General features: G+C 40.8%; 1 protein-coding gene across 4 annotated transcripts in view; it reads right to left on the reverse strand.

The window, feature by feature from the left end:
• Positions 1-12,238, reverse strand: part of FXR1 (FMR1 autosomal homolog 1) — a 33,479-nt gene extending 21,241 nt beyond the window's left edge. For 2 of the 4 annotated variants that reach the window (XM_014871545.2, XM_014871544.2), the window contains exons 1-2: positions 12,098-12,238; positions 2,542-2,594 (exon numbers count right to left, since the gene is read on the reverse strand). In XM_014871545.2, the coding sequence (XP_014727031.1) occupies positions 2,542-2,594; positions 12,098-12,148 (104 nt within the window). In that variant the 5' untranslated portion in view covers positions 12,149-12,238. The remainder of the gene's footprint in view (positions 1-2,541; positions 2,595-12,097) is intronic. The other 2 variants (XM_088170969.1, XM_088170968.1) reach the window with 1 other exon arrangement.
• Between the last annotated feature and the right edge of the window lie 6,689 nt (positions 12,239-18,927).

Below are 18,927 nucleotides of genomic sequence, written 5' to 3' on the forward strand. Positions count from 1 at the left end.
CCATAGTGGTGAACACCGTGGTGCAGGGCTAACAGCTGGACTTGATCTCAGAGGACCCAGTGTCAGCCTTTCCAGCCTTGAGGAGTCTATGACATGGACAGCTTTTGTTTAGGTTGGAAGGTATTTCAGCCACAAAACGTTAATTAAATCACATTCTATTTCTGAGAAATGGTGAAGGGGGCTGGGAAAAAAATTCAGTTGCAATTAAATTGTCCTTGTTGCAAATACAGCAGTTACTAATCTCATGGTTTGGGTTTTTCCTTCCCCTCCCTGCCACTGGAGGAAGTGCACAGTGGAAAAGTGACCTTTTACAGAAGGCTCAACTCTCAGAATATGAGTCCAAGTTTTGATGGCAAAACATTTTAAGTCCAGAACTGGAGCATCTCACTGGTGAAATGCAAACCAAGATGTTTCAAGAAATTACTTGTGATGGGATACAAACTACCTACTAAGACAATCTGACAGAACTGATGCCTAAGCTACAGGGCACAAATGACAAAAAAGGGAGGTTCTTGCTTCTTACAACACAGAAGCCTCTCCTTCAACACAGCTGCTTCAAACTCCAGTGAGCCTCTATGAAACTGTACCTCAAGACCCAATTTTCCATCTAACAGTAATAAAAGTTTTCAGGTCTTGAAGTTTCTGCATTCATTCCTTGCCTCCTTACCCTCAGAAAATGTTTTCTAAAAGAATTAAGGCTACCTGCCCAGAGACTGAGTGTTGCTATGGCCACAGAATCATCACTAGCAGTCTGTGCTGGTACACTTAACTTTGGGAACCTCACAATAGCTGTAGATAAAGATTGGCTAACAATAGCAGAAAATGCAAAGTGACAGTTTAGATTGCCTATTGTGGGGTAGATGTGTGTATTTGTTAGCGATAATCACTATCACAACACTGATGCTCTCAGCACAGGACACTCCTGCCAATTTTGGTTCCACTAAAGCCCTTATGAATTTAACTCTGTAAAAAGCATACGAATTGATCAGATTTACGTCACAGAATAATTTGACTGTGTACACACTTCCTGATCAGATGTATTTTTAGTCAACAGAACACTCTACATATGCTGCAGCCCATCCTTTTTGAAACATGGCTGCTGCTGCCAGACTTTCTTTAGAACACATGGATGATATGGATATTAAACTCTAGAAATGCATTTGCCAACAATTCAATTCCTGCTGTGAACCCCTGGCAGTTCCTTTAGCTTACTTGGTTTCTGACATCAAAGTATATATTTTAAATGTAAAGTGAAGTAATTACTTCTCTTCAGAAAGTAATATGAATGTTGAAGATGAAATCCATTATTTGTCACATCTTCTTAAGACCAGAGATAGAATGAAGGGTTTAATTTTTTGTTTGTTGGGTTTTGGGGTGGAGGTATGAAAATCTAGGAGACAGTAACAGGTTCCATAACCACCTCTGTGTTAATATACATTATGGTTGCCATCTCATCTTCTGTCTTCATAAAAGAAGGACTAGAAAACATAGGTCAGAAAGAAACAAACACTGGGTTTTGCAGGGTAAACCCCAGGATTACTTATGTCCCCCTCAAGGGTTTCTTTTTACACAGTATATATATATGTACACACACATACACACCTGGGATTATGTCAGCAGGATTACAGATACTGTTTATAAAGACACAGTTGCACATTCCCTAGTATTACCTTTATTACCCAGCAATCTTTCTTCAAGAAAAGCTCAAAGACTAATCTACAGGTGAGAGCTGGCAGAGGTTGTAACAATTTTCACATCAAAGGGTGAAACATTTTATAGGATCTCCACCTAGTAACTGGAAGGGAAACAGGAAAGAGGATGCAGCTCACAGAGTATTTAGAATTAGCACTGGAATCTCCCAGGTAATCCACAGTGTTATCAGTCAGAATGCTGAACAACAGGTACTCATTTGTACTTTACCAACCCATGGATTATCCCTGCCTAGCCACTACAAGCTCCCAGCAGCACTGCTATGTTTATATATTAAATGAAACGGGCCTCATGGATAATTATTTTTCAAGACTTGCTAACAGATTTGCATCTTTTTCCATTCAAAAACAATAGGTCTTTTGACTGGATATATATGTATATTTATATTTCTAATAGTTAAGAGAAAAATAAATGCCATCAGGATATTTTTACTTGTCTCTGGTTGAGAATACTGATCACCATTCCAGAGAGCAGACAGAGAATTGATCATCTGACTACCTTGGTATTTTTCATCTTTTCCTGCTTTTCTGTAAGAGTATCAAGCCTCTGCCACTGATTCCTATGTTAATTACATTTGGCTGTCACATCTATGGGCATCACTAAAGATACCAAAGAATGTACAGGACTGTGTAACTGAATTCTGATACAGATTCAAGAAGGCAGTTCATAGAAGCTGAAGAGAATAGTAAGCCTGTATTTCTAAACTATATCTAAAAAAATCTGCTTTCTCTTAAAGGCAAAAGAATTAAACAAAAAAAGAAAAAAACAGCAAAACCACAAAACTGAAATAACCTAATATTCAAATAATTGTTTTAAAAATAAAATACTTACTTGTTTTCAAATACAACTGTGAGGGAGTCCTCATGAACATCTTTGATAAATCCCTAAAACAAAAACATTTCTGTTACAAGAATGCATGTGAAATAAAAAGGCAGCAAATTCAATACAGCCTGAACCTGAGCCAAGACCACCACTAACACTGAGGTTCCAATCTCAGAAAGCTCCAAGACACACTCCCAACTCTTAGCACGAGGTTGCTGATATTCTTAGCTGGCTATTCCAAGAGGTGCAGAGCACAGCTCTCAATGTTCCGAATGACTGCTAAAACTCACCAGCTTTCACAACTGAACTCACTATCAAGAGTTTCTATCTCTGCTCACAAGTGTGTACAGGTGTTTTACAGGAACAAAATGAGAGAGATCCAGGAAAGGGCACTTATTCCAATAGCTATTCAAATCGTGCATTGCACTATTTGCTTCACTGGTGTTCCTCCCAACACAAACTGAATCCTAAACAACTGTCCCCCTGGACAGTCTGGCAGCCAGTTTCAATCACATTTGGCAGTAGAGGCTGCCACACAGCCAGTTATGGTATCATCTTTCAGGTACTAAATTGGGGACTAGATGAGGCCAAATGCCTGTAGGACCTCCCAGGAAAACAAAAAGAATACAGTATTTCATGGATTTTTTTGTGCTTACATTTAGGGAGCATTGGGGCATTCATTACCAAAAACTTGAAGACAAAGACCAACCTCACAGAACAGAGTTATACCCAAGTACCCATGCAGAAATTAAACTGCTACACTTCTTGGTTAAGAAGGATAAGCATGCTAACAAAAAAATAAGAGCACTACTCCTGCCTTTGCTCCAGCCTGGTATTTGCCCATTGCCCAAGCAGAGATGGTCAAGGACCCTGCAATTTTAAAGGAGTAAGAAAGCTGCACAGCTATGCTAAGAGAGAGAAGTTCCAGGAAATCTGCTGAATGGATTATACCCATTTAAGAAACTGCCAACTGAGGAGGATGAAGAACATACCAGCTGTGCAAGGAGCAACCAGCCCACTGAGGTATTATGTGTCAGCTCAGGGAAAGATAAATTTTGACACAGTCGATCTCTCCATGTAATGACAGACAGTAAAGGAGCCCACACTGACAGCTGGCTGCAAAGGGCCCATAAAAACCAATCTCCTTTTACCTGAGCTCATACTCGGCCAATGCTCTGAAAGCGTTTGCTCAAAACCTGCTTTTCTGCTCCCTGAGCTTCCCTCAAACCCATCTATCAGCAATACAAAAGACTGGTTCTAGCAGAAAGCACACTGGCAACCTTCAACAAAGGAGGTCACCAGAAATCATCTTGTTGAACCACCTAGTGTGCTCCTAATAAAATAAACCCTCTCAAGGGCCATCCTGCCACTGCTAGAGAAGGCAGGCAAATCTCCTTCTTTGAAAGTAAGCAAGTGAAACAGTTCAGAGTAAAATATACCCAGAACCAGGGACTTTCAGTTTCAAGGAAACTGGATGGGAGTATAAAGTTATGCCTGTTTAAAGATGCATATAAAATATATATATATATATATATTTATATATATATATAAAGAGCATATAAAATTTTAGTGCCTAAAGCATGGGTATGCCAGCAACTAGGAAGAGCTAAAGCAGAACTTCTACCTAATTTATGCTAGCAACAGTTGCCTTAAACATACCCCAGCACAGGGACAAATTAACATGGCATATGGTGCAGGAAATAGGAGTTTCTCTACTACAATTCATCCAAACTCTATACAGGGACAAAACACTGAAGTCACAGCACTGAGAGCCAACTTCATGCAGTCCAGCATTCTGCTACATGACAACTTATCACAAGACAGCAGTATTTACAGGGAGAGATTAACTCCCTACTAGAGACAGCCATTTATTTGCATTCCACGAGTCTGTGATTCAATACTAGTCTCTGCCTCATTATGATACTTTATTTCATAGCTGAACCTAGTTTTTTATTCCTGTTGTGTTCTCACAGTACTCAGTGTGTTTCTAAGGACAGCCTATAAAAGCTAAAGATTATTCTGCAGAATTGAATTCAGTTCTTTCCTTTGCTGAAAAGCACAACTTCAGAATTGAGAGATTCTAATTCAGGTACCATAAACATCTGATTAACATTCAGAACTCAGTGCTCTGTAGAGTTAAGAAAGTCAGGAATCCACTGACTACACATTTCATTAATAAGACAAAAGAAGTGCAAAAAGGAATCCAACTGCACTGACTTTTGGGGATTTAAGACAATTAGCCCATTAGCATTACCAGGTGAAGTGTGGGTTTCTGTGTAAGGTACAGCCAGCTTTAATAGTCATAACCATAAGGTCCCACTGAAGAATGCCAAAGCTGAAGTGGAACAGTAATGCAGAGATATGGCTCCCAGCAGACCAACAGCTGACACTGCATAAACATCAGCTGCATAAACAGAAACACGGGACAATTTTCAATAAAATCTAAAGTACAAATTCCAAAAAAGAGTATGTACATTTTATAACACCATGTGGGTTTCAGGAACTCCTTCACGGAAGGAAGTCTTTCAGTTCAAAGTGCGCACACTGCTCTTCCCTCCCACAGGAGAATGTTATGCAGACTCACTGCTGGCAGACACGTAGGCAGCAACTGCCTTGGAATTACCTGCACAGCCTTTTCACTTGGTATTCCAAACTCTTTCACTCCCTAATATAATCAAGCATAACATCTACCAAGTATGCACTTCAGGTCACAAATGCACGTATGTAAAGTATCAAATAAAATTACCTAACTATTAAATAATTTTATTGTTGTGAGGCCTGAAAAGAGTCTGATTAGAGTCTAACTGTATACAATTACTTCTGACTATTATAAATTTCTCTACAGGATGTGAGAATGAGATCACATTTACAGCCACTGAAGCACAGCAGTCTATGAGGTATTATGGGCTGTATGGTCCATTTGTAATAAAACTAGAAATAATGAGAATTCAATTGGACTTTTCTAAGAAATTATTTCATTACTGTCAAGAAGGATGTCAAAAGTATCATTAGAACATTTTCTGAAAGCAAAACTTCCTGTGTAGGACTTTCCTATCTTCAACTCCGCCTAGACACATTATCAGCTGTCACTTACAACTTCCAGATAAAACCAGAAAGAGATTTCATGCATGTCAGGATGAGATTTAGTGTAGTTTTTAAAGAAGTCTTCATAGAGCCTATGATACTTAAATTTTTTAAAAAAAAAGTTTTACAAAAAACCCTGTGACATTAGGATATTTTGGTATTTCACAACACAAAACAGACTCTATAGTAAATCCAATTAAGTCACTAGGATTTCTCCATAAGAGGTGTGATGAGCATGAAACAGAAAACTAAATAACCTGGTTTTCAATTAGGGAGTTTTAAAGGAGTTCTTTATTTGTGAGATAACCTATATAAATAGATTTGCACCAGTGATGCCTGACACTGTATCAAAAACATTCTCTACTAAATTAAGTAATGATTCGTCACCTTAACTTTTGCTCTAATGAAGAATGTACTCCATTACTGAAATTTAATTTAGCAGTGTTGCCTAAGACGGATAATGCCAGTTTCTAAGTTTGAAGAGTTCTATGTTCCTAACATACCATTCCACGTATGAGGAAGATGAGGTGCTGAGGCAGAGCTAACAGACCACCAAACACATCATCAATAAATACAGCGGCATCAAAAAGAGTGAGGCATTGCAGTATGAGCAAGCGAGCTTACACATAACTTTGTGTGTTTTATACCACACACAAATCTGCAGAGGGCAAGGGGAAAGAAAAACTGACATGACTTCATGTCAGAGCTCTGATCTGGCCTATCCAGATATGAGTGTCAGTCACTGCGTTTGTGCTGTGAGCTGGATCCCTGGCAGTCCATGTATGCCCTGCCTGCAGCAGCTCTGCTCAGCAGCAGCAGGAGACTGTACTGTACTATGGGCTATTAATGTCCTGCTGGCTCCACGGGCTCCTGGGCTCAGACCTGTCTCTGCCACTCACTTGGCAGGAGCCGAGCTCCCAACACCAGCACATGCAGAGGGACAGCACGGGACATCCAGGGAATCTAACCTGGGGCTGGACAGAGTGTGCAGGAAACTCTCAACCAATCATTTGCACCAAAACCACTGCAGCTGAGACTCCCTCATTTCATAACAGACACCCACACACACTCTTTCCCTTTTACCTGGGTTTTGCTCATGGATTTAGGATTAGCATCTGCTGATAACATAAACGGATCAAGACTTACTGAAGTGCCCTCACAGTGAACTGTATATCTGTGTATGTTTATATGCACAAACACAACTTTTTTTTTTTTTAAATTCAATTCCAGGCAAAGTCACAAAATTTGCAAAATAGATGCAATCCAAGTTCCCTCCATATCCTACTTTCTCTAAGTTTATCTGACCCCCAAGTAGGATTATCCAATCTAAAAACAAGGTGCTGTCAGTTTAGCTGCAAACTTTCTTTCCAGGGACAGCCACTGTGCTAGCCTTTGAGTCACACATACCTGCACACTAAAACTGTATTAATATCACCTTACCCACTGCTGAGCCAGTTTCAAACAGCAAACACTTCGGCATCTGGTACCATGGACTCTTTCTGAACCAGTGACATAAAGGTCAAGCAGCCTATATCCAATTACCAAACCTTTCACTCCTTTTCAGATGCAAGAACCCTTGGTGTTTCTAACTAACAGTGAAACACAACTGTTTGTGTAACAAACACAAGAAATAATTATTGCTAAAGGATGTATCTCATGCTGAGCCCCGAAACGAAAAAGAAAGAAAATAAAGCAAACAAAGGAAACTTGTAACTAATCAAACCACTCGATAAGAAAGACTGAACTTGGTATTATTTTCATTATAAGTGATTAGCTGCACCTGTTTCTACAAGGAACTGATAAAAGCAAGCAGCTGTGGCTTACTGCAAACCACAAACACTGCAAGCTGCTATCAGGAAAGAAAAATATCCTGAACTATCACACCAGTTTTAGCAAGCACAGTTTAATTGATGACATTACTGCTTACTTCCATCCACAATCACAAATACGTGTAAATTCAAGGGTTGTTCTGACAGTCGTGCAAGAGCCTCAGCACTGAATTTGGGCTTACTCACCGATGTCTCAATGACTCATTTCTTACGCTGGTTTCTTTATATGCATCCTCCAAAAGAGCAAAACTTCTGGAAAATACCCTCCCTGATCATGTACCTCAGTAATCAATAACCATTCCCTCTGGCATCTCCCTTCTATCAGCCTAAAAGGCTCAAGCAAACAGCTCACCAACAGCAACAGTAACTACAGCTACTTCTTGCAAGACAGTACACAACTTTCAACTTATCAGGAACAACTTTAAAATGTCTAAAATTTCCCACTCATACAGATGTAGGGCTGGATATAATAAAAAATGGTGACAACTACAACACAGTTAAGATCTTCAAAGAAACAGTTACAATTTCCTGGTGTAGTAACGGGGTATGAATAGTGTGTGAGCTACATTCCTAATGACAAATATTTTAATAACCATCAAGCTAAAAACCACTCAGAGCAACTCAAGTTGTTTGCAAAGCCACTAATTAAAAATGGTAAGAAAAATTTAAAAAATAATTGTATTTTTATTGATACATAAATCTTCACTCCCACAGAGTTGCTCATCAAGCTTTGGCTCTACATGTGGAGAAATGGTGTGTTACTTGTCATTCATCATGTTTTCCCCTTAGTAATATTTTGGCTTATGTCTGCCTTGAGGCCAATGCCAACTCCTGCTACCAGCATTTTGCTTAGTCCTGTTACCAGAAAACTGCACCTCTCGAGAGAGGAACAGGCCAACAAGGAAACACTTCAGAACCTGTAAATTACGGGTTGAGTTCCATTTTAATTCATGGGGATATTTTTCCCTTGCATAATCTAAACAGCTCTACTGTAGAACTTAAAGAACACAAGGGCCTGCAGCACAGCAGAGACCATTTTCCAGCACAGCTAAATCCCTACAAGGAAGAACACACTGGATCTTTCAGAGTTGTTCAAATGTCACTGACAGACTCAGTCAGAGGAACTGATCTGATGTTCAATTTATGTACTTTGGTCTTACTGTAAGGCTCAACCTATTTCAGGGAAGCTCACGTGGGAAATCATGAATAATGGGCATCGCCAGGGCTCTTAATCTGCATACAAGTGAGCACATAAAGGCTGATGGACATACTGAGTAAAACTGAAGTTTTTGTCTGTTCTTCCAGGACCCTCCACAACTGGCAGGTCCAGAGGCAATGGCACAAATGGGAACATAGGAATTTCTGTATCAATGTCAGGAAACCATTTTTTTTTTTTTTTTTTTTTTACTGTGAGAGTGACTGAGCAGAAACACAGGCTGTTTGGGAGGTTGTAGAGTTTCCATCCTCAGAGATACCCAAAAGCCATCTGGACATGGGCAACTGGCTCTATGCAGCCTCACATGAGCAGAGATAGGAACCAGGTGAACTGCCACAGTCTCTGCCAGGCTCAGCCAAGTGTGAATCTGTGAATTAATTCATCATCCTAATGACACAGTGAACCATCACCCTGAAAACACTGCAGGCAGGCCAAGACAAGGTTGGGAATATTCTGCTTTCACTCTCTTCAACACATTCAGAAACCAAAGAAATCCAGGTGGTTTTGACCATTCTATACATAAAAAAGGTCTATTCTAATGTCTCAAAGACAAAAACCTTCCTGGCATCTAGTCTTCACCTAGAAAGCATCAACTTTTCTACTCTTAGGATGCCCTCAGTGCACCTTTAATACATGCAAACCCATAACCAGTAGTTTTCAGCAACCCTGTCTGTTCTCCCCTGTTCCACAGCACAAATCCCCCACTTTTTTCAGAAGCCCACAACTATTTCAAGCCCCATCAGTGCCATCTGTTCTCCAAAGACAAATGGGTGCTCAAAATTATGATATATGCAAAGTCTTCTAAGCTGCAGGAAGTGGCTAAACACTGACTCTGCTGTGTAATGGTTGAGAACCTGGCATAAAATATACACTAAATGCTGTCATGCTCTCCAGACTGTATTAGTTCTTTAAAGCAAATGGAAAAAACAGAAACCACAAATCAGTTTGGTGATTTAGATATACAAGTCGAAAATTAGATCATAATATGCTTTCTCTTATGTATTTTTTTTAATTACCTTGGGATTTACCATAATAGCCCACTGACACATGAAAACTCAAAATGCTTTTCATGATGCATAAATTTTAATAAAGAATATTAATCTTCCCATGCTAATTTATTGCAACCATAGGGTATACATATCATGCATGTTCTTCCTGCACTTAGGAAACTGAAGAGCAATTATTACAGGAACTAAAGAAACTTTGTAATAAAAAGTACCATTTACCATAGTCATACCTCCAGTAAGTACTGAAAACCCACTATAATGCTCCAACAGATTTAACCACTACATTTGTTCTACTGCAGCTAAGTTGCAGATCATAGTAACAATTCATTAAAAGAAAATCTCTCATGTTATTGTTTACGTAATTATTTTGGTTTTTATCTCTGTTGGCATAGCAGGATCTTCCTGATCTCATTTATCTGGGGTTATGCTGTGCTTATCAACCCAGATTCAGACTCTTCTAAAGGCAAACCTCAAATCTCATCCCATCTTACAAATTCTGCTTTTTCTCTTCAGAAAACTTTTGCCACCTTCCATGAAGTTTCATACAGCTTAGAAAAGATGAGCCTCTTGTCGTTATCTTGCAATGATCAATGCTACTGGTGCCCAAAATAGGACACTTCCAAGAAGAGACTGACACACCTCTTTGCTTTAGGTCACTTTAAACAGCAGGTGACCTAGGAGCGTTACCTAGTTCCAAAATAAATGCAAAATCTCTGCCTTTCTCAAGAGTAAGACTCACAAAATGGAGTCACTGACACACACACTTGACTGCATTTAGCTCACAAGAATAATCTTTTAGAATTGTGTTTGTTTGATTTGGCTTGGGTCTTTTTTTACAGGGGTTGTGTGTTTTTTCCTCCTCCCCATTAACAGTGGATTACTCTGAGTTGGGGCTTTGATCACTGTGCATCCAATCATTCTAACCTGCCTTCATCCACTATGGAGATGCCATCACTGAACTTAATCCCCACTTCATTGATCTCAAAGCCATTACGCCATTTTTAATTAAAACTTCTGCTTTTTTAAGTCACTGTTCACAGGGCTAAAACACATGATGGTGCTAATCCAAGGCTAATAATTCTCACTGATTTAGGAGATATCATACATGCAGATTTTAAATCAGGCTTATTGTAGCAAATTCTGTGCACACAGATCCCTTCAGTCCAAAAATTCAGCACACCTCATATTCCCATGTGTCTGACGTTCCTCTTATGCAGAAGAGCAACTGATCCATCATTGGGAAAGTTGTCAAAGATCACAAGGTATAAAATGGAAAGCTACGAAAAGTGTTTCTAAATTCTGGGCCTCTTAATGCTTAGGAGAAGAAAAAATCAATTCTATTTAGGAGCATCCTGTTCTAGACGGAAATGATTCTGACGTGGGTTTCTGTGTGATACTTCAGGTTCAACAAAAAAATTATCCACTGTATAAAATTTATTATCTACTTATTTTGGTAAAGAATTCAGAGGATTTCCTACTAGGAATGCAGTTTATCTCACTGCATTCTTTCCTCATAAGGGTATCTCCCATTTGTCTTGGCCAGTTGAAAGAACTAACTCCTGAAGTCAGCTGGTTACAATCCCTTACACCCAACTGCCTCCACATACTGTACAGTCACCACATGATTCCCAAGCCAAATCCACAGCTGCACACAGGAAACTCTGAAGGGGGGAGGGGGAATCAAAAGGGCCAGCCCCACACCAAGTGCAGTACTGCCTGTGCAATGCCACACTGTGCATGTGGTTAGGCACAATAGCTAAAGAGAGTCCCGAGATTAAATCCTCCCAGAACACAGCCACGCTGCATGCTCACAATACTGGCTGGAATCAGCCCTTCTCGAGAGGAAGACAGGAGCCTACTGCCATAAAAAGAGCTGGGATTCTTAAACATCTGAAGCCAGGCTTAGGGGAAAATGACTGACAGGCAACAGCTGAGAGTATTCTGCATTGATCCTGTACCATCCTGACATTCCAGGGAGGGTGATGGTGAAGGAAGATTTCTGAAGGCATAAATAAACTCGAAATCTTTTAAAAAATTATTTAAAATATTTAAAAATCATTATTACCGTCCCGGTTCATCCCATCCCACCCAAAAGCCTCTGCATCTTCCAACACCAATCCCCCCGCACGCCCACCCACCCTTCCCAAAATGAAGGCTCAGGGAATCCCCGAGCCGCGCATCTGCTCCCCATGGCCCCGCCAGCGCTCTGCCTTCCCCACACACGAACCTCCCCAGCGCGCAGCCCTCAGCAGCCTCGTCACCGCCGCCCCCCCGCCGCCGCCGCCGCCGCCCCGCTCCATCCCCGCCGTCCCCGGCCCCGCACCTCCCGCACCCCGGCACCTTCCCCGCTCACCGTCCCCTCCCCCGCGGCCCTTCGGCCCCGGCCCCGCCGGGCGCGGAGCCGCCCGCGCCGCCCCCGCCGCCGGTACCTTGTAGAAGGCCCCGTTGGAGCCGCGCACTTCCACCGTCAGCTCCTCCATGTTGGGGCCGCAAAGGACGCCGGGACGAGCTTCTAGAAACTGTCACCGCGGGGGGAGAGCGCGGCACCCGCCCCCTCCGCCCGCCGGGCCGCGCCTCCGGCCCCTCCTGCTGCTCCGGGCGGGCCGGCAGCGCTGGAGCGGAGCGGGGCGGGGCGGAGCGGGGCGGGGCGGGGTCGGCGCTGCGGGGAGGGTCCCCCGCCGCCGGCGGAGCGGGGCGGTCCCTGCGGGACAGGCTCCCGGGAAGGGCTCCCCGCCGTTATCTCCCCGCCCGCCGGCGCGGGGCTGAGGGGGGAGCGCGGGGCGCGGCCGCGTGAGGGGCGCTGCGTGCGGGGACAATGCGGTGCGGGCACGGTGCGGGGCAGGCCGCGCTTTGCAATGAACGCCGCTCAGAAGGCCGCGCCCGAGGGGACTCCTTCGGCTCCAGAGCCGCCGCCCCGGGCTGTTAAGATGGTGCCCGGCATCCAGCGCCCGGCTCGGCTTTGTCCCTCACGGAGCGCCCTGCCCCGCCCTGCTCACCCTGCCGGGACTGCCCTGCCTGCCTGCCTTCCCCGTGCGATGCTGCCGACAGAAACAATAAAAAATAAAAAATGTCTGTGGTGTGCTGGCCCTCACAACACACTGGGACGCGAATTGTGCTGTGAGCTGGATGCTCACATAAGCTTAGTCATGCACAGCCTGATGAACGGCCTGTATCTGTGCCAAAGCCATGTGTTTTTGCAATAGTTTTAAATACAGAACCACACAATCATCCGGGTTGGGAGACACCTTTAAGATAATGAAGTTCAACCATCAACGCAGCACTACCACTGTAACCCCTAAACCACATCACCCAGCGCCTCATCCAAATACCTCTTAAACGCCTCCAGCGATGATGAACAGCAGCTCCTTGGATCACTGTTCCAGTGCCTGACTATCCTAACCGTGACATTTTTTTTTCTGATATCTAATCTGAATCTCTCGTCTCAGCCTAGGGCCATTTCAATAGCAATGCTTTCAAATGCTCTTTCTGCTGATCTTTCCCATTGGGCATCAGACCTAAATGACCAGGAGACCATTATGACATTTGACCCATCAGATGTTTTTATTTTTAGTCTCTTCATGTTAATCTTGCTTTTATGCCAGTTGTAACCTTATCTGTTAGATGGGTGAGGGTTTTGGACATAAAGGCCAAAAAGTGTTGAGAAATCTGTCTACTGGATAAGGAGGTGCAAATGCTCAAAATTGTCAAAGCATGTGTAGCAGTGGCACTTGGGGACATGGTTTAGGGGTGAACAAGGCAGTGCTGGGTTGATGGTTTGACCTGATGATCTTGGAGGTCTTTTTCAATCTCAGCATTTCTATGGTTCTGTGATCCTGATGTGCAGTAAGTGAAGCAAATATATGGGTTCAACAGCATGAACGTTTTTTCCCATGCTGTGTGCATGAATATTCCTAATCTTGCATAATATTTATTCCACATAAATTTTGGAGGGTGCCTTTTATTCTAAATTTCGTTTTAATCTTTATAAATTACCCACTATTTATTCTGTCTATGGTGCCAAGGCCACACATGGGCAAGAGAGCCCTTCTTGTAAAAAGGTGCCTTCTTTCCTGTTGGCAGAAGCCACTCAGGATTTTCCAGGATAAAGGAACAGGTCATATGAAACAAACAGTTGTGCTACAAAAATTCTATGCCAAAAGTTTTCATTGCCCCAAGACTGAATAGACTGAGGTTTGTTTATTTGGCTACCAAGACACAGAGTCTCAATGTCAAGTGCTAAAAAATGGTCTCTGGGGGTAAAAAAAAAAACAAACCAGTATTAAACTATGCATGAGCTGCTGTCCTTAGGAATAAAAACAGGACATGGATAAAAAAAATACTCCAGAACTGTATGAGGTGGCTGGGTGTCCACATTTGCAGAACTGGGGGACAGTTCTGGCCTTCAATGATAAGGAGGACTAGCTTGAGCAAATGCAATCTGCATCTGAATTTGCCTGATAAAGTTTGTTTTTCTGGAAGTGTGAGGATGATAGTGGTTAAAGAGATAGGGTTGTTTATATGTTAATTTTGAGGCCTGCTGTGTCTTGGTTAAATGGGGGTAGAAAAGGGATTTAGCAGGTTGTGGGCCATAATAATTTGCAGCACATCAGCCAGAACGTAGATGATGAATCTGTTCTAAGTTTAGTTTTCACTGAATGTAAATTATGAGTTATTACTAAATTAAATTGCTTTAAACATCTAATGAAATAGGAAAAGGGAGGATCCAGATTCAAGAACTCAAGAATTTCTCTGATAGTAGCTACTTAATTTCTTTTTTCATGAGACTTTGCAAGGTTTCATTTTCATTTCATTTTTATGTTTCATTTTGCAACACCCACAGTGAAACTTCCACTTTCATTTCCTAGAGCTGTTGTGGTGAAGGTGATACTTTGGGTAAATTTGTTGAACCATTCTCTGTCCTCTCTGAAAACTCCACAGCTCAGGAGGCAGAGCAAGCGGCATCATGCCAGAAGGACACTAAGTCAGAAGTTGCAGGATTCTGAATCCTTGGGACCATTGGTTGGAAAGAGCAGAAAAAGGGTTCCCTTATTTGAGTGAGTAAAATGAAGGGTGAAGCATTAAACACTGAAGGATTAGAATATTGTCTTCAAATACATCAAGGCACACAGAGGGGATAATGATCCATGAGAGACTGAGGCTGTAAAAGACAGAAAACATGACCGGCAAAAAGAGTCCTCAAAAGGTATAGACTGACCGTTAATCAACTTAATTTGGAAAGAAGTTTACAATGGGAGGTTGAAAAAGTTTCTGGAACAGCCTTTCAAAATGAATTAATGAAAGTTTGTAACATCTATCCACTTTATTTAGGATGGAAAAAGCATTTATGATGGTGATACAGCATGAGCAATATAAACCACATTTTCAAGAGAGAAAACTTTGCAAGTATTGATTTCAACAAATAAATAACCAACTTACACTCCTATCCTTCAAAATGGCTTTTCGAAAATTCAGGAAGTATATGGACATACTAGAGAGAGGCTAGAAAAAAGCCATAAAACCACTGAAAATGCAACTCACAGTGAAACAGTATCATAGCAGAGTTGTCATATTTTGAAAAAGTGATTTTTGTCCAAAACTGCAAGTAGGAAATCCAGGTGGGAAAAATATACAGGCCTTTTTAGATTCCTATCACTATTGATTTTTCAATCAATATTGAGTATGCTCTAGCTCATACATGAATTAATGGAGTCATCTGTGTAACTGAAGGTCACAATGGAATTGTCATTCAGGGACCTTCTGACATCAGACTCTGTTAATGTTTACCTCAGCCAAAAGCAGAAAAAATTTAGCTATTTTCAAAGACTTGGGCAAGAGTGAGACAACTGAAATCAACAACATAACTGTCTAGAATAGGGATCTCTTAAAGTAATATTAATTGTGAAAAGAGGCATAAACAGTGAGATTCCTATTATGCTACTAGTAGGCTGAAAATTTGTTTGAAAAAAATGATATAATTTTAAACTATCAGTTATTTTGCTGCCAAATAACTTGAGTGCCTTTTCTGATACAGAACAAGAGTAATTTCTCCGTTTTTCTGAGCACATTTCCTACCTTTCACTAAAATAAAAACCCAGAAGCATTTTCTTAGGATATTTTGTTTAAAAAACCAGGCAAAACCCAAGGTCAACCCAACTAAATTCAGACTTACACTCTTACAATGTAACAACCTGGGTCTTACATTCCATTCAGTGAAGTGCTGACACTTAGCAACTCATGCCATAAAAATCAAAATAATGATAAAAAATTAATCTAGCTTTGCCTTTAAGTGGGTAGAAACCTTTCGGGTTCCATTGCTCATTCTGAAATTTTGGCAGAAGGCTGATGACTGTGAGAGACATCCAACCTTAGCAGAAGTTTAGGAAACAGGGACACTGAGATGCTCTGTAAATTACTATGCATCATTAATTCTTAGTGGAGACAAATGACACAGGTAGATATTTGAAAGATATGAGATAAAATCATATTGGCCTCATGTCTTACCAAATGACAAAACCACATTAGAACCCAGCAAAAGTCTTGGAGAAGTCCTTTTGAAAAATTACCTGCTTCCAAGTTTGCTCATTTATGTGTATCTTTTCTTTGTTCTACGAATTATTCTTGGGTGGCAAAAATAAGTCTGTGAAACTTGTAAAATTACTTCCAGTAAACCTGTGCAAGTAGAGCAGAGGATGTGATATCTTGTGGTAGAACACTGGTATAAAGACATATGGCCTCAATACAGGTCATCCTGTTGGGCTTGTAGTCAAAGAAAACTGCTTTAGAAAAGCTTGTGGTTTGATTTGATTTGTTTTGTTTTATACTTCACTGTGATTTTTATCCTATTTGAATATTGAGCTGAAGAAGAATCTCTACCATTTTTCATCAGCCTTTCACAACTACATTCCTGACCTTTTCCAATGAATGAATTTTTGAGGTTTGAATGAGATTTGCTGAACCCCACATCCATGTCCAGCCACATCTGCAAGTACTGTAAGCAGACACTGCTTCTGAAAATAGGACCCACAGAAGGTGTTGCTAAGTGAGAGTATGTAAAAACATTTTTGTCCAGTTCAGTTTTAAGCCCTCTGGCTGGTGTGAAAATCAGAGAAAGAATAAATCATAAGTTTTCCTACTATTGTAAATGAATTTTTGCAGTCATTTACACCTGCCTTTAATGGGAAGAACCTCTGGAGCCAATTTATTTTTTGTGTAATATAGCTGATAGCACTCACATTTATCTCTCTTGACAAAATGAACTTAAAATGATTTGCAGATTGAAGATCTGCATGCATAAATGAATGATTTGCATTTAAACATCTCCTATGTTTAGAAGGATAAAAAGTGTTAAGAATCCACAGAATGCAGTAGGTATTTGCTATTGTATTCTACTTCCTATTATTGCAGTCTAAAAAAGAAAAAGTCCCTTAGCTAATTAAATTATATAAGGAAGGCATCAAGAACCAATAATAAAAATGGTTTTGCTTACAGTCTGTTTTTATGTTGAAGTAACGATGAGCAATATCATTCAGGTTTCATTTGTTCAAAGTCCACAAGATAATGTACATATTCAGAAAAAGAAAAAAAATATACATCCAGGCAACAGACTACTACATGAAAGTAATTTCATGTTGAATGATAACATATGAACATTGTTTTTTCACACTGCTGAACTTCTGCCTTACCATTGCTTAACTGGTATTCCCATTTTTGTCAGTGGCAGCACAGGAAAGTAAGGAAAATAAAATGAGAAGTTTGATGTAATTCTAAAAGCAACAAGAAGCACTCAACAATGCCTGCTGTAAACTCAATATTCATTCTGGCACCATGCAAATAAACTGCAAAATCATTTCACTGAAATTTTAATGAACTCCAATGAGAACACTGCTGTTTAATGGACTTTGTGCAATGGGTGGAAGCTCATCCACTCACAATCCAACTTTTCATGGGGTTGGCTTGGTTTGCTAATTTTCATTATCACTTTGCATCTGCCTCTTTTGAATGCTGCTGTGGATGCAGCTGGTCCAAACTAACCTTGTGCCTGACTTTGTTCCAAGCCAGGAAGTAAATGCAGTGACCCCAGAGGAACCTAGGTACTCCTCTGCAGTTGTGGTGATGTAATGGTGTGGGAAAATCCACCACAGAATTAACTTCAGGTGTTCAAGCACAGAAGTTCCTATCTACAAGTGTTAGGAGTTATATCCTTCCTATCACTCTTGCCATCCACATAAACCCAAATAATTTCTGTCTTCTGAATACTTTCAATGGAAAGCAGGAGAGGAAAGTAATGTTTTTCTTTATAACTGATCCACTTTTGGTCCTTGTTTGGTTCTCAAACAAGTCCTGAATACCTTTGTTTTGACTTGACACTTGGGCCAACTTTTAGTGCCAGTGTCATGTAAAGAGGTATCTGCATTTCTGGTGTGGGACTGGAGCCAGAGCAGGGTTTCAGGTAATGCGGGTTTATGTGATATGAGCTACTCACAAACTCCTGCAATCATCAAAATGTGCATGTTTAATCCCTGGTTCTGAGTATTTATATTTCATTTCCTAAAGTCAGGGCCTGGTCTAAAAAAGAGGCAATGAAGCCCTGAGCAAAATTTGTGAGAGAGGGTGGACAGTGAATATGTTGCTACCATAAATACATCATCTGAGGTGTAGAAATTTAGTGCCACAGGACATGAAAACACAAAACATTAGCACTTAAACAAACGTGTACCTTTGCAAAGGGATGCACATCAATCCAAACAAAGAAATGCAGTTTGGAAGAGAGAGAAGGGAACTTAGAGGTAGGAAGAAGTTTGCAATGCATCTGTGTGAAATTCAGCAAACAGACTGAAAAGCTTATATATTTTCCTAGAGGATTACCTGATATAATCTAAAGCACAAAATAATTCATTTCAAAAGGAGACCAGTTGATAGCTCAAGGCACTCTGCTGTCAAGAGTTCTGAAAGCAGGTTTCTGTCTTGACACACTCTATTTTTTGAAGGCTCCGATACAGCAAAGTACTTAGACAGGTATTTTATTCAGCATCTAAATGGAAAGGATATAAGAACGACTTAATAGCTGGCTTAATCTGTTTTCTTCTGGAGAGGAAGGAGTTGAGAAGAAAGTTTTCTTCAAATGTGTTGGCACAGCAATAATGTAAAGCATTCTGTGTACATGTATTTTCTGGTTTCTCTGAAAAGTCCCACCTGTAGAGCAACAGATATATATTATACGTATAAACTACATATATGTACATATATGTAACTTATACAT

Source organism: Sturnus vulgaris, chromosome 10, assembly GCF_052056855.1.
Source record: "Sturnus vulgaris isolate bStuVul1 chromosome 10, bStuVul1.hap1, whole genome shotgun sequence".
Classification (NCBI taxonomy): domain Eukaryota; kingdom Metazoa; phylum Chordata; class Aves; order Passeriformes; family Sturnidae; genus Sturnus; species Sturnus vulgaris.